The following is a 13,721-nucleotide window of genomic DNA, read 5'->3' on the forward strand; positions in this document are numbered from 1 at the left end:
CAACACATCCCCCCCCCCCCCCCCAGTTAATTTCCTCTAATTAGAACCTCCTTAATAATTCTTTTGCTAAATCAATTTCCTCAGTTAGAACCGCCCGCCACAGTTTCTTTCCACCCTTTCAAAAGCTGTCGGAGTAGCTAAGAAAATTATGCTTCTGAGTAACCTTTATCTTTTACTTGGTATTTTAAAAGAACTGTAACAGGTTAGACAGGCGCAATTTCCCCTTTCAGAGCTCTGCTGGTCTGACCCCATTAGGTTATACTTAGTTGAGTGTTGTACTATTGTATACTTAATAAGATGCTCTAGCTGTTCATCTGGAACCCAGGTAAGGCTGTATTTGTGAATGAATTAAACATGACACTTCATTATTCAGATCAGATTTAACAGTGTCAAAATCCGTCTTTAAACCAGATCAAATTGCTCTCCAAGAATATGTAAAACCTCCTGCCCCCGTTAGCTGTCCTGTGAGCCAACCTTTCCTAACTTTCCCTCTGCAGCCATGCCGGCTTTCTTCTCCTGACAAGCCTTTTAAGTTCTAATTTTTTTCTAAAACATGCTGTTTTTAAAAAAAGATCTTTTTTGTTTCTAATTTACACAGTGAGTAACTATCAACAGCCCACTGCTTTTCAGAATCATGCTGTGGGCCACATCAGCGGTTGGTGTAGATGGGGAGGCAGCCAGTTGACACATTATGGACCTTGGGCCTGAGTTTCCTCCTCTATCTTATGCAGTTTCTCCCCAGCTGAAGCTGTGTTTTGCATTTCTCCATACCTTTAAGACGGAACCATCTCACTACGTTTGTCCTCCTTGAAACCCATCAAGGACAACTCACTCCATTTCCCAATTTTGTGAGGAAACAGGCCAAGTACTGATGGCAACGGGGAGGGGTCATCCAGTTAGAGGGAAAACTCTTGTTTTATGCAATTATGAAAGAAATAAAGAAGGGGAACACATCTGAGCTGTGGGAGTGCACTGGTAGCTGTTTTCCCTTTCCTGTGCCCCTTCCTCGGGTTGGCACCTACTACCCAGCACAGATCTGATGTCATCAAGGAGTGTCACTGTGTGGGACAGCACTGCCCCACGTGAGACAGGCCAAGGAAAACTACCTCACAACAGGCTCAGGAGGCTCCTTCTGGCCTTTCTCACAAGGACTTCCTCCCTTTTTTGGCTATGCCCAACTGCAGAGCCTGCTCCGAGTCCTGGTCACACAGCAGAAATGTCACCGTGGGCCCTGAAGAGTCTGCTTCAGTAAGGCAGGTGGGCCCTTCCAACTTGTGAAGTGCTTTTCACCACTGTCTGATGGGAATCAGCAGCGCCTCAGTGGGTGGGTGTCCTGGAGTGATCCGTGAGGAATGCTTCACAGAGACTCTGCGGGGAGCTGGGGGAGGCTTGCAGCAACTCCATCCTCATCAGTGCCGCCATCAGATGTCTGGGCAGGCCCAAAACATTTTAGCCAAGCCCAGCTACTGTGGGAAAGCTGCACTGCTGTCCTTTTCCACACTATTTTCTTCTGACCTTTCTGAGCTTCTAGCACCCCATAAAGTCTGTTCTGGTGGAAGTGGTGCAGAAGTCATAAGATGAATTTTATTTCCTTTGCAGTCTTAATAACTGTGCAGAAAACTCCACTTGCCATCACTTCCTTGAAATTTTGGAGTAGGATTAGATGGAAAAATGAAATGCATTAAGGTTTTTGTTTTTGACAAAATCCCTAATGCTTGAGATGGCAATAGGATGTTTTTGGGTAATCTTACAAGGAGTACAATGCTGGTGGTGTTGGAGAGAGGGTTGTCTGGGGAAGGGTAGATTCTCTAAAAAGATATGTTAGAAGGCTAAAAAAAAGCTGTTTGGTTCTTCTCAGAAGAGATGAGAGAGCAGGAAGAGGGAATCACCAGGTTGGGTTGTTCAGACTGACAGCTGACTACAACAGAAGAGACGCTGTTCTCTATGCTCCTTGAGAAGCCCCTCTGGCTGGTGTCCAGTCCGTTCCAGCTGAGGACAAAGAAGGGCTAGAGATAGAGATAGGCAATCCAGTAGACGATGTTGAAGAGCAGGAAGGCGGTGGGGAAGAAGACGCGGGAGTAGGAGTCCAGGCGGGATATGTGGATGCGGACCCTCCCCTCCCGCCACATTCCCGTCTGACAGTCCTCGATGCAGCAAAAGAACCTCTCGCATTCCTTTCCCTCCAGGCACGGGGAGCCGGGGTCGTCATCCTCATCCTCCTCGATCTCTGGGGGCCAGTGCATGATGTGGTTGATGTTGATGGTGGTGAAGGTTGGCATCACCTGTGCACCGGCAGGTGGCTGGAAGGGGAAGAGGTGGGCAGGTTAAAGGGGAGGAAAAAGCAACCAAACCTGTTCTAGACACCAACCCCCACCCAGCTGGCAACAGATCAGATCATCATGGGTGCACTTTGATGGAGAGGGGTGACTGATCATCCCCAGTCTCTCTGCACCTGGTTGTGAATCACCACGTTTGCATACTGGGGAACTGGCAGCTCCTGCATGGCTGTGAGTGTCCTTCCTGGCACCCCAGGGCACAGCCCTACTCAGCAAAGGTCTGATTGCTCTGGTTCCCCATCTGTGCCAGTAATAGTGCAGAAACACGACCTGTTCGAGCTGTTCTAGCCTCTTCCCTCATTCCCCTGAGCTCAGCTGTCTCTGAAGACGCAGCACACAGCCCAGATGTGTCTGCTGGTTGCTGCAGGTTACTGGAGAGAAGCTGGGGAAAGGCTGCGTGTGGCTCCTCTTGGCCCATCGCGAGCCTCATGGAAGAGCTCTGTCCGCCCTGGGATAGGAGGGCAGGGGGATATGAGGGATATGGGGGATGTGCTGGGAAATGAGCCTGGCGCAGACGAGATTCGTCTTTTTCTGTTTCAGTTCTGTCCCAGTTCAGAGGCCTCTTTCAGCTCATGTGACAGAAGTACCTGCCATGAGCTTGGGCAGATCTCATGATAGAGGATGAGGATGAAGACAATGACAATCACCCTGGGTTCACTATCCTCACACTCAGGAGGTCTTCTGATGGAAGACCACAAAAGAAAGCAGGTTTCTGCATCTCTGTGAACCAAGATATCTCTGTAATCCAGAGATCAAACCGATACAGGTGTCTTAAAGTGGCATTCACGTTCAGTCATGTGAGTCATTCTAAACTGTTCTGATGAGCTCTCCAGGGGTTCTGAGGAGAGCACAGGGTGCCTGGCTCTGACAGGGGCTTCCTTGTTTTAAGGCAGCCTCAGCTGCTTTTTCTGGTTGTGTCTCACCTCTCAGACCCAGCACACAGAGTGGTCTGAGGACTGGATGAACGCAGTACGGGTCAGGCACTAAACCACACCAGCAGTTTCCAGTGCAGCTCAGGAAGGATATTTTTAAATAACTTGGGGTTGTAACAGCATCCACTCTGCTGGCCCCTCTGACCTACCAGCCTCGCTTTCCTGTGGCTGTGCTCCAGTGGTTTCTTGTTTCCCACCAGGTAGTTGAGCGTGGCGTACTCCATGAGAGCGGCAAAGACGAAGATGAAGCACACAGAGACAAAGAGGTCCATGGCTGTGATGTAGGAAACACGGGGGAGGTGCTTGCGGGAGATGGTGCTCAGGGTGGTCATGGTGAGCACAGTCGTGATACCTAAGAGAGAAAAGAGCTGGCTTAAGTACTGACAGGGAGCATTTCTGTCTTCTACACACATCCAGCCCTCAAAACACCCATTTTCCTTCTACTCTGGTTGTCTGGTTCCATTTTTGCTCTGCTCAGCCAGACTCTGGTCTTGAGGAACCCTCTAACAATTCTCTATGAGAAAGAGAGGTGTTCAAAACTCGGGTATTGCACAATGTGGACCGGTAAAGGAGCAGGAAGCTCAGACTCTGCGTGAGGCTGAGTTGGTCGGGCAGGGCTTGCCCTTGGTGCAGACGTGCTGGCTGTGTTGGTACCTCCTGTCCTCCATGTGCCTCAGCACAGCTTCTAGAAGGATCTGTTCCATGATCCTCCCAGGCAGAGAGGGGAAGCTGACAGGTCTCTAGTCCCTGGGGTCCTCCTTTCTACCCTTTGAAAAAATGGGTGCAATATTTCCATGAGACTTTTCAAGTATCGTGGAGAGTGGCTTGGAAACCACATCAGCCATGCTCTGGGGTGCATCTTGTCAGCTCCCACAGACTTATGGATGTTCAGGTTCTTCAGGTGGTCTCAAATCTGATCTTCTCTTGCAGTGAGAGGGACTTCACTGCCCCAGTCCGTCTTGCAGTCCATCCACTGTGGAATGTGGAGAGAGAGGCTGCCAGTGAAGACTGAGACAAAAAATTACCTCAGCCTCCTTCTCGTCCATTTTTCCCCATTTGCCAGTTGTATTCAACTTCCTTTGACCTTCTCTTTCTGTCTGACAAACCTGGGGAAGCCCCTGTTGGTATCCCATGCATCCCTAACCCCCTCCCTACATAATTGGGCAGTGTCCCTATGCTCCTCCCAGGATACCTGTCCCTGCTTCCACTGCCTGTGCGTTTCCTTCTTTCCCTTTAGTCTGACCAGGAGCTCTTGACTCATCCACGCTGGTCTCTTGCCTTGCTTTCCTGATTTCTTACACCTGGGCGTTGAGAGCCCTTGTGCTCTTTGCAAAATGTCCTGAAAGATCTCCCAGTGCTCTTTTGCACCCTGGTCAAGGGGTTTCTCTGTTGTAGACACCAATCTCAAGGTTCCCTTTATTTCCTTGGTCCGGTTCCTACCCATAAATTTTCAGTCTGCTCGTGGCTGTTCTTTGGAGACAGCTCTTCACAACGTATCCATTCCTTGATGCAGAGGGCAAGCGCGTGGGAGGTGATAAGGAATTTCTTTTGACTTGAGTGGGGCTTGGAGTTGTTTTTGCAGGAGCAGCAATGCCCACGTTTCTGCTTCCAGAGATGAAGTGTCAGGAGTCAACAAAGGATCAGCTGCAGGAGCTGGTATTGTGATCTCATCCACTGGTTTTGAGGATGTGGGGAAGAAGCAGCAAGTCCACCTGTTTCTCCTTCTCTAGAATCCATCTAAATCCACCTGCCACCCTCTCCTGGGGTCACCCCAGCAGCTCTGGGGGTGAGCATGGCGAAGATTTTCATGTTTTGCTGCTGTACTTGCATTAGCAGATGTGATGTGACTTCCCATATTTCTGAAGTGCTGGTGGAACTGGTCCAGTTTAAATGCCCCTAATGTAGGTTGGCAGGCTCAAAATGTGCTGGGGATCATTTGTATTAAGTACAACAGAGGCTGTGCAGAGAATACATTATTCTTCACGTGCTGAGGTCCCTTCCCATAGAGAGGGGCCCCTCTCCTGGGGGAACTTGCCTTTGTTTTTTGAGACAGTCACTAGAGCTGTGCATATTTTCCTCTTGCTGTTCATTCCCTTACCAGCCACAGACTACGGCACACCCTCACCTTCATTGCAAATGACACCCTCCTCCTCCTCCTCTCTCCACAGGCACCAGACAAATTAATTGTGATAGGGAGGTGGGGAGACATGGCCATCATGGATGGGCTCTGAATAGCTGATGGGCCCTCCTCTCCTCCCCATCCCCACAGAGACCTGCAGGCAGGGCTGAGAATGCTACCTCCAATTAAAGGCAAAGTCGGCGGGGCTGATAGGAAGGACAGAGCTGGGAATCACAGCTTGCTGCAAAATGTAGATACAGCCAAAGCGTATTAAAGACTCACAAAGATCTCCCCAGCACCTATCAGAGCAGCATTCAATCAACAGAAGCTTTTCTCCTGCCTCAAAGAGCCACTGCAGTTTGCTGAGAAAATCTAAACAATAGGCAGAGCTCTTGTCACTCTCTGGATCCTACGGGGTGACCAACAGAAAAAGGTTGTACCCACAGGGCTTCCAGCTCCTGCCAGAGCCTGGGGCTCTGTGGATGCAGCCAAGCAACTCTGTCCATTAACCCTACAACCTTCCTGTCACCAGCCCTACACAGAGGCCTTGAAAAGTCGTGAGGAAACGTAGAAAACATGGATGTGACAGGAGGCCTTTGGGCAGCACTGCAATGCCACAGCTCAGCCCCTCCCTCTCCCTTTTGGTGCATGAGAATACCCCACTCAGCTTGGAAAAGGCTGTGCTTGGGTTTCAGATCAAGACAGGAGAGTGAGATATTCTCCTGAGATAATCCAGCAGCCCAAGCCAGCGCAGCTGGAGATTTGGTTGAGCTGTGGAGTGTTACACACAGGAAGCTGAAGGAGGAGAATATTCTCTGGTAAGCTCAAAAATGCCAGAAAATGGCAAAGTGCTTCAGGAGATTTTGTACTCCAACACTGCCAGTCTGCTTACCTGGCAGAGTTTGACAAGCATCAGACATGCATCATCCTGTCTCTTACCCAGAGATGTCCTGGCTGGCGTAGAGTCTCTCTTGATCCAGAAGGAAACCCAGGAAAGAACAACAGTCAGGATGCAGGGAATGTAGGTCTGAATGGCAAAGTAACCCATACGTCTACTTAGGTCAAAAGAAACTGTCATCACCATGTACTCCCCTAGGAAAGAGCAACAGAGACATTGGAATCATAACATGGGGCTTCTTAAAGCAGAAAAATCAGCAAAGGTTCAGAATTCAGAGTTTCTGATGAGATTCTCTTGTTGTTTTAAGTGCCTGTCCATCTGCTGTTGTCGCTGCCCAGATTGTTAACTTCACGTGGCTGGCTGAGTAGGTTTGGAGACTCGCTGGGTTTGTGGCTAATGGACTCTGTGCCTACCTGGCTGGCTCTGCCGCTGTCCTGCTGGATGTCTTTGTGACTAATTGAAGAGCTGACTTTGTGGTTGCCCAACTGGCTGCTTGCCTGGCTGTCCATACGGCCACCAGGCTGTGTTTGTACTGGCCTGGCTAAGGACACTGAAAAGCACACGGTTTGGAAAAGTTTCAGGGAAGAAACTGCAGAGAGCATTTATCTTCAGCTGATTGCTGCAGGGGTTTCTTTTCTATAGAAGCTCTTTGGCTGTAACAGGCTGCATGGCCTGGCTTGCTAACGAGCCACCTGAGCTGGGACAAGGGAGGTGTCCTTCAATCGCTTCCACTGAGAGTCGGTTCTGCCTCTGGAAAAGGCGTGTGGTGCTGCACATCCTAATTGCTCATTTGGCAACTTACGGTGGAGGTTCTTTCTTTCTTTTCACAGGCTCACAGTGAGTATTGGAAGAACCTGACAGCTCTGGGGTTAAGACGGAGCTTGCAAGCAATTACCAAAAAAAGAGAATTACAAACATCAGAGGGGCACTGGTGCATTCAAGACACTTTCACTTCTTGTCCCAGTTTGTGCTGCCTTTCTACCCTGGCTGCCACTGTTGAGAGCAGCAGCTTCCTGCAGAGTGCGAGAAGCACTGCTCCTTGCTGTTTCAGGGGGCTTAGAAGTATGAGCTCACCCCACCTTCAGGAATCCAGAGGCTTTCCTCAGTTGTCTGTGGGAAGGAAAGGGGATGTGAGCTATTATGAGGAGGAGGAGGAGCTGAGGAGCTTCCATTACTTAGTTTCTTCACACAGGCAGCCTTGTCCCTGTCTCTTACAGCACAGTTCAGGGGTTCATCAGCCTGACATGAGTTTACAGAAAGACAGATCAAGACATGCAAGTTCTGATTTCTCCACCCCAGTCCCAGTCATAAGCATCACCCAGAGATCACACAGAGTGCACACAAGAGGGGATTTAAGCTCCTTCTCCTTTCCCTCCTGACCCTCCAATTAGGGATAGCTTCATTCACATCAGCATTGTCACCCCACAGTTCACAGATGTCAGTGGTTCTGGCCTCTCCCTGCTTTGTCTTCTCCTCACCACTCATCTCCATCACTTCTGCTCCCTCTAGCCAAGGTCCATCCTTTCATTTTTAGCTTCTTTCTCTGACTGTGCTGTTGTGACCTTCCTTCCCCACCCCTGTGGAGCAGTCTGATGACTCCTTTGTCTCCCCCCAGGCCTCCAGCACAGTGCTGCTCCTGTGGGCTGCCTTCCTTTGCCTCACCTGCCCCAGTCCTGAGCACTTCCGAGGTGTTCCTCAGCCCCGTGAAGTCGAACTGGTAGAGCCTCCAGGTGCGCTGGTCAGAGACCTCGATGGAGTAGCGTCTCCAGCGATAGACGATCTCCTCCCGAGGGTATCCATCTGGGAAAGGGGCACGGACATCAGTGGAAGAGTGTGCCATGTACCCCCTTCTTGGCAACCAGCCTGACTGCAAAAGCACTGTCGTCTCACCAGAGCTGTTCTGCAAACAGGAGCCCTTCAGGCAGGTGCCTTTTGTTTAGATTCCCAGAGGCATTCCCACATGGAATGGGAGTAGGGACTGCATCCCCCTTCGTGGGCTGTTTCAGATTCTGGGGATAGGGAAAGCACTGCCAGAAACAAAGCACTGCCAGAAACAGAGCCTTTCTAAGGACTGCACTGCTGCCAACGAGACGTGGCTTGGTCCTAGAGGACTCTGCTGGTTTGAGGAAGAACTTCTTTGAGGGTGGCAGAGCAACGGAATAGTCTGCCCAGGGAGGTTGTGGAGTCTCCCTTCCACAATGCTGGATTCAAAACTGTGGATTCCAAACCCCACCTGGCTGCATTCCTGTGTAACCTGCTGTAGGTGATCCTGCTTTGTCAGTGGGCCTGTCCAAAGGCCCCTTCCAACCCAGACTGTTGTCATTGTGAGTCCACCAGCCTGAAATCTTTAAGGGTTTTATCTCCCTGGGGCAGCTGGCACCCCATGAGTGCCATGCCAGGCATGAGTACACCGGGAATACAAAGCTGCCAGCGTGGTTCTGGCTGCTCTGTGTGCTCCCTGTACCTCTTATCCTGGCAGCTGATCTACGGAAAAGAAGGGGTGCACTCTCCATGGAGAAGAAAATCTGGCCCTGCAGGCTGCAGCACGGCTTCTCCTGCCTCTGGCTTTCTTGACAAAGAAACAAGCCCACTGTGAAGCAGGGACCTAGGAGAAAGTCTCTCAGAGGAGGATGGAGTAAGAGCTTGGCAGCAAACTAACAGTGTGTTTCTAATTATCAAGCGTGTATGGCATGCACCGTTAATTAGCAAAAAGTGAGGGGTGGTGGGAGATGAAGGGATGAGATCTCCTCAGCATGCTGCCTCCCTCTGAAGCACCTCAGAGCTCTGAGCTACAGCTCTTCAGTGGCAGGGGGAGCAGGAGAACCCGAGCTCAGATGATTAAATCAGATTTCCACCCACGCACAAGGACAGGGATCTCTTGGTGCAGAAAGGCTCCCTGCAAAATTACCAGAGGACATGTGATAACATCAGCAGCCCTCTCTACTGAAGAGTCTGAGAGGGGAGGTCTGAGTAACCCTTCTTTGGAGCAGAAAGTTTCTAGACCTCACTCAGAGAGTGGGAGAAGGGGGAAGATTCAAGGCAGGACGGGTGCTATTTGTCCAGCAGAATATATCCATGTTCTGTCTGGAGTGACCAGAAGGTCAGTGAAACAATCTCCTCCAACCATCCATCCAAATTAAGGGGAAACTCAGAGATGCCGTGAATCTGTCCCTGATGACCTCTGCTAGCCCAGGAGTGGGAGAATGCTTCAGGCCATGAAGGGTAATGGCTCAGGAAGGGTGCCATAGAAATCAGGTGAAAAAATGTACCTGAAAGGGAGCATGGTTTCCCCAGAAAAGTATTGCTCCACTGAGGTTTCTCTGCTTGCCTTCTAAAGCTATCATAAAAACATGTATACTCACAACTGGAAAAAACCAAAGGGCAGGAGTGAGTGTCCATTGGGAAATTCTGCAGCTGGAGCAGACATTCAGCCTCGATTGTCAGCCTGAGACAGGAAGAGAGAGAAAGAGATTTTGAGCTGGTGAAGATGGTTTGATTCCAACACCTAAATGTGACAGAGGCATTCTCACTTCCTTGAGAACTAATTTGCTGAAGATCAGTCTGTTTGCTGGAACATTCCAAACCAAAAATATATGTTTGGATATTTTTCAAGGTGAGGAAAAAACATCTAAGTTTCACCTTCAAAAAGCCCTTCTGTTTAGTCAAATTTTCGGATTCGTTTATGGAAGTGACAAGTTATGGGAACAAAAAGCTAAATGTTTATTGACAGAATAAAAAAGCTGGGCTGAGCAAGAGAACATTCTAAAGGATTTTAGTTTAGGAAACCACTTGTCCGTCTCCTTGTTCCCTCCCCTCAGCAGAGCTAAGAGCCTGCTGGATGTACCTGAGAGTGTAGAGCACCTTTCCGTCATTCCAGATGCGGAGGAGCTGATTGGGAGTGGTTATCCAGTGGGAGTCAGCCCGTTTGGAGTTCCTAAAGAAGGTGTCAGGGATCCAGATGCGGCTCACCATGTTGGTGTTCAGCGTGAGCGCCTTCAAGGTGCTGTTGAACCGCAGGCGCCGGTCGTACCACGTCTGAGCAAAGAAGATGTCAATGGTGTATTCCTGGGAAAGACAAGGAAGAATGGGATGTTCTGAGAAGGATTCAGGCCAAGCAGAGCCTGCTCCTCTGGTCTGCAGGCAGTCACAGCCAGAACGTTTATTTTCTCAGCCTGGGAGCAGGTGTTGGTGGCCAGTGATGCCTTTCCAGGCTCACTTTTAGCTCGTGGCCAGGACATCCATAGCACACTCAGAGGGAGCCAAAGACTCTGTGTTCACTGGTGGGCTGAGCCTGGAAAACCAGGACCATACAAACAAGACCTTGGGCTTCCTCTTGGCAGACAACTCAATACTCTTTTAAGCACAGGCATGAAGGGGCAGGGTGGATGTTGGCTGAATCCAGCCCTAAGTTCAGCTGTACCTTTCAGTCATAAGCAGGGAAAGCTGCTCACCAGCTTAGCAGAGAAGGCAGGCAGACAGCTCTTTCTGGTTTTTATTTGGATACAGCCCAGCCCTGTTCCACACACCTAATTTGTACATAGAGCAATAATAGTGCTGTGCATAAATCTAGTGAGAATCCACCCCCTGCTACAGCACTTACACTGCAAATGGTTCATATGAAAACCAAGAGCACTCTGGGTCCTTGGGCAGATATCTCTTGCTGGAGATTAGAAAAGAAAGCTGGGGCTGCATGGTCCCAGCTCTGGGTGCAACCAGTTAAAAATCCTGAGTCTTTTGCCAGCAGAAAAGAGATTTTCCACCATAATAAGGACCTTCAGTTTTGGTGAGAGAGTGTGTCCTAGCTCACAGATAACTGGCAGTTCTGGGAGGCAGCTCCTGCCTGGATTGGACTGGCAGTAGCCCACGCCATTAGCCCACCACTCTGCTGCTCGCTGCTGCAAGTCAATTTGCTCCTTAAACTCTTTTTCAGCCTCCCTGAGAAGATGCTAATTAATGCCATGCAGGAACAAGTCTGGCACTCAGCAGCTGTCTGAACCAGACCCCAAATCCAGTTCCACCAGTCCATACTACACTCAGTCCCCTGCTCCCGATAGCTCCTGACGTGACCTTTGGTCCCTTTCAGTCCTGTTGAACCAGCACGACCCCCATTGTCCCCCTCTCTTTTGTGTGCAGAGATGAAGAAAGTCTGACTTTGCCATCCCTCCCTCCCATTCTCCTCCTCCCTCTATCGATTTATCTCGGTGGAATTTTTATGACTGCAGCACATCCTCCCCACGCTGCCCTCGCTGCTGGTTCAGAGCCGGCTCCTCCAGCCGTGCTGCTAAAATAGCTGCAGCTCCCGGTGCCCTCCCTCGGACAGCGTGTCCTGCTGGGGGCGGGCAGAGCAGGGCAGAGCACAGGGCCCACTCCATCTTCCTCGCCCTTGCTCCCCTGGCAGCCCACGGTGAGGAGTGATGGGTCCCCAACACGCCCCTTGCATAGGAATGAGATCATGAGGGAAGAGCTTTTGGCATCAGGCGGCCGAGTCACTCTCCGGGCTGATGCTTCACCCTGGTCAGACACGGGGATGAGCAAAGGTGACAGGGACAGGGTCCTAATGGAGCTGGGACAGCAGCAGCCCTCACAGCCAAGTGCACAGGCGTGGCCACTGCCCAAACCCAGGGGGTTGGGAGGGCCCATCCCAGCACCCGAATGTTCTGGATCTCACTGGGTATTGCTTGGATATAGAGTATGTGGTGATGGAGACATGGATCAGGCTGTGAAACTGTGAAATAAAAGCAGCATTGGCACAGTGTTGGGGCCAAAATAGCACAATATTTGACATATTCTCCCCCATCACTGCACACCCCGTTTGAGTTCATGTGAGTTTACATAGCTCCTCCTAAGCAATATCTCTGCTGTAGGAGAAAGCAACCAAAACCGCAGTGATAAATTCACATTAGATGCCAATATGAGTGTTTAACTCCCAACTGGAGTCACTGGTGACATCTCACTTCTGGGCTGGCTGCTCAGTTATGTCCTGCTGTAAAGTTCAACACTCAAGTCTGGGATAATCAATGCTAATGCTTTGGAAGAGTGGAGGGTCAGCTGTCCCACAGGCTTAGCACTTGTTGTCAAGCCCAGATTTTCAGGAGGGATCAGCTTTAAAGAGCTCCTCTTGTGCCATTCATAGCCAGACTGTGCAAAAGGTGTGGTGCACGAGTCATTCAGCTCTTCAGAAAAAATCTGAGCTGTTATTGTCACTGTCCCGTGGTTTGATCTAATTTCAGTGGCTATTATTAGCACAACTATTCACGAGGCAGACCTTAGTAGCTGAGCTGGCTCCCTTGCCTCTCTGTAGGGAGCCCGTTGGGAAATTTTGGCATTTACAAATGTATTTTCTTTCAGAATTACCTGAGGCAAGATTTATACAAAAGTGCTCTGGCCTTTGGGAGGACTTTTACCCTTCCAATTTCCTCCCCCACCCTGCTGAGTGAGCGAGCAGCTGTGCCTGGCTGAGCTGCTGAGTGGGGCTAAACCACAACAGCTCCTGAAGACTTCAGCTCCTACTCCCATCAAGAATCCCCACTCTGATGCTGAGGAACCTTGTATGGCTGGGGTTCTGCACTGGGACAGAGCTCAGACCCTTCCCTGGGCATTATTCAAATCCCACTTATCTGGGGGCATGTGCCAAGGTGATTAAACCAGGAGGTGATTGACCGTGGGTTTCCTACAGCCCTTAGAAAGGGTAGGGACTTCTGGAGGGAGATCTCAATATGAAGCAGTCCAGGTTGTCTTCTGGAAATACCTCTTGCTCTTCCTGACCTTGGAAGAGTCCCCTGATCAAAACTGAGTAGCTGAAGTTTGGCAGGATGAGCTCAGCCCCTAAAACTCAGGGCACTGTTTCTTGATCTCCTGCACCCCTGTAGTTTTTTCTCTGTCCCTGACTCGTTCTCAGCCGTCAGAAAGAGACTTCTCAGTGCCTCGATTTCCCCATGTGGAAAAGGGTTATTGTAAAATACGCCTCCACCATTACTGTACCATCTGCTGTGCAGCACATGGAGGTTGTTAACTTCTCTGTGAAAGCACAGGCATTTTTAGTGTTTTTAACAGAAGGAGCTAACGCAGTAAGGAGGAATTGCTTTAACAGTTTGGCCACACCATTTGGATCACACGTGGGGTAGCACACACATGTTGGCATGCATGCAATATGACATCGAATTTCAGTCACAAAATGATAAATCAAACTCCCCATGAGGCAAACCCTGAGGGCTGCCTACCCGAAACACTGTCACGTGAGTTTATCCCATGCTGAGGGATGCCCTGCAGCGTTGCCTCTGCTGGCTGAGTGTGCTCATGTCCAACCCAGCCTTTCAGCCTGTCCCTCCTGGCCCTGGGTCACTGTCATCACCAGGCACTGCAGCACATCCCTGATCAGCCCTGGTTTTCCTCATGTGGGCAGCACAGATGCTGGTGGAAACACAGAACAGAGAAAC

At 50.1% G+C, this 13,721-nt stretch overlaps 1 protein-coding gene and 1 long non-coding RNA gene across 2 annotated transcripts in view; one reads left to right on the forward strand and one right to left on the reverse strand.

Moving 5' to 3' along the window:
- The window catches only part of LOC108447461, a 19,745-nt gene extending 11,769 nt beyond the window's left edge, over positions 1-7,976 (forward strand). Inside the window, exon 4 of the long non-coding RNA XR_001863038.1 lies at positions 7,901-7,976. This is a non-coding gene — a long non-coding RNA (uncharacterized LOC108447461). The remainder of the gene's footprint in view (positions 1-7,900) is intronic.
- The window catches only part of GABRE (gamma-aminobutyric acid type A receptor epsilon subunit), a 36,572-nt gene continuing 22,917 nt past the window's right edge, over positions 67-13,721 (reverse strand). Inside the window, exons 4-9 of the mRNA XM_017737511.1 lie at positions 10,130-10,350; positions 9,648-9,730; positions 7,948-8,085; positions 6,327-6,479; positions 3,418-3,620; positions 67-2,300 (exon numbers count right to left, since the gene is read on the reverse strand). Coding sequence (XP_017593000.1) covers positions 2,007-2,300; positions 3,418-3,620; positions 6,327-6,479; positions 7,948-8,085; positions 9,648-9,730; positions 10,130-10,350 — 1,092 coding nt within the window. The 3' untranslated portion in view covers positions 67-2,006. The remainder of the gene's footprint in view (positions 2,301-3,417; positions 3,621-6,326; positions 6,480-7,947; positions 8,086-9,647; positions 9,731-10,129; positions 10,351-13,721) is intronic.

The sequence above is a fragment of the Corvus brachyrhynchos genome, unplaced genomic scaffold (genome assembly GCF_000691975.1).
Source record: "Corvus brachyrhynchos isolate BGI_N302 unplaced genomic scaffold, ASM69197v1 scaffold346, whole genome shotgun sequence".
Lineage (NCBI taxonomy): Eukaryota > Metazoa > Chordata > Aves > Passeriformes > Corvidae > Corvus > Corvus brachyrhynchos.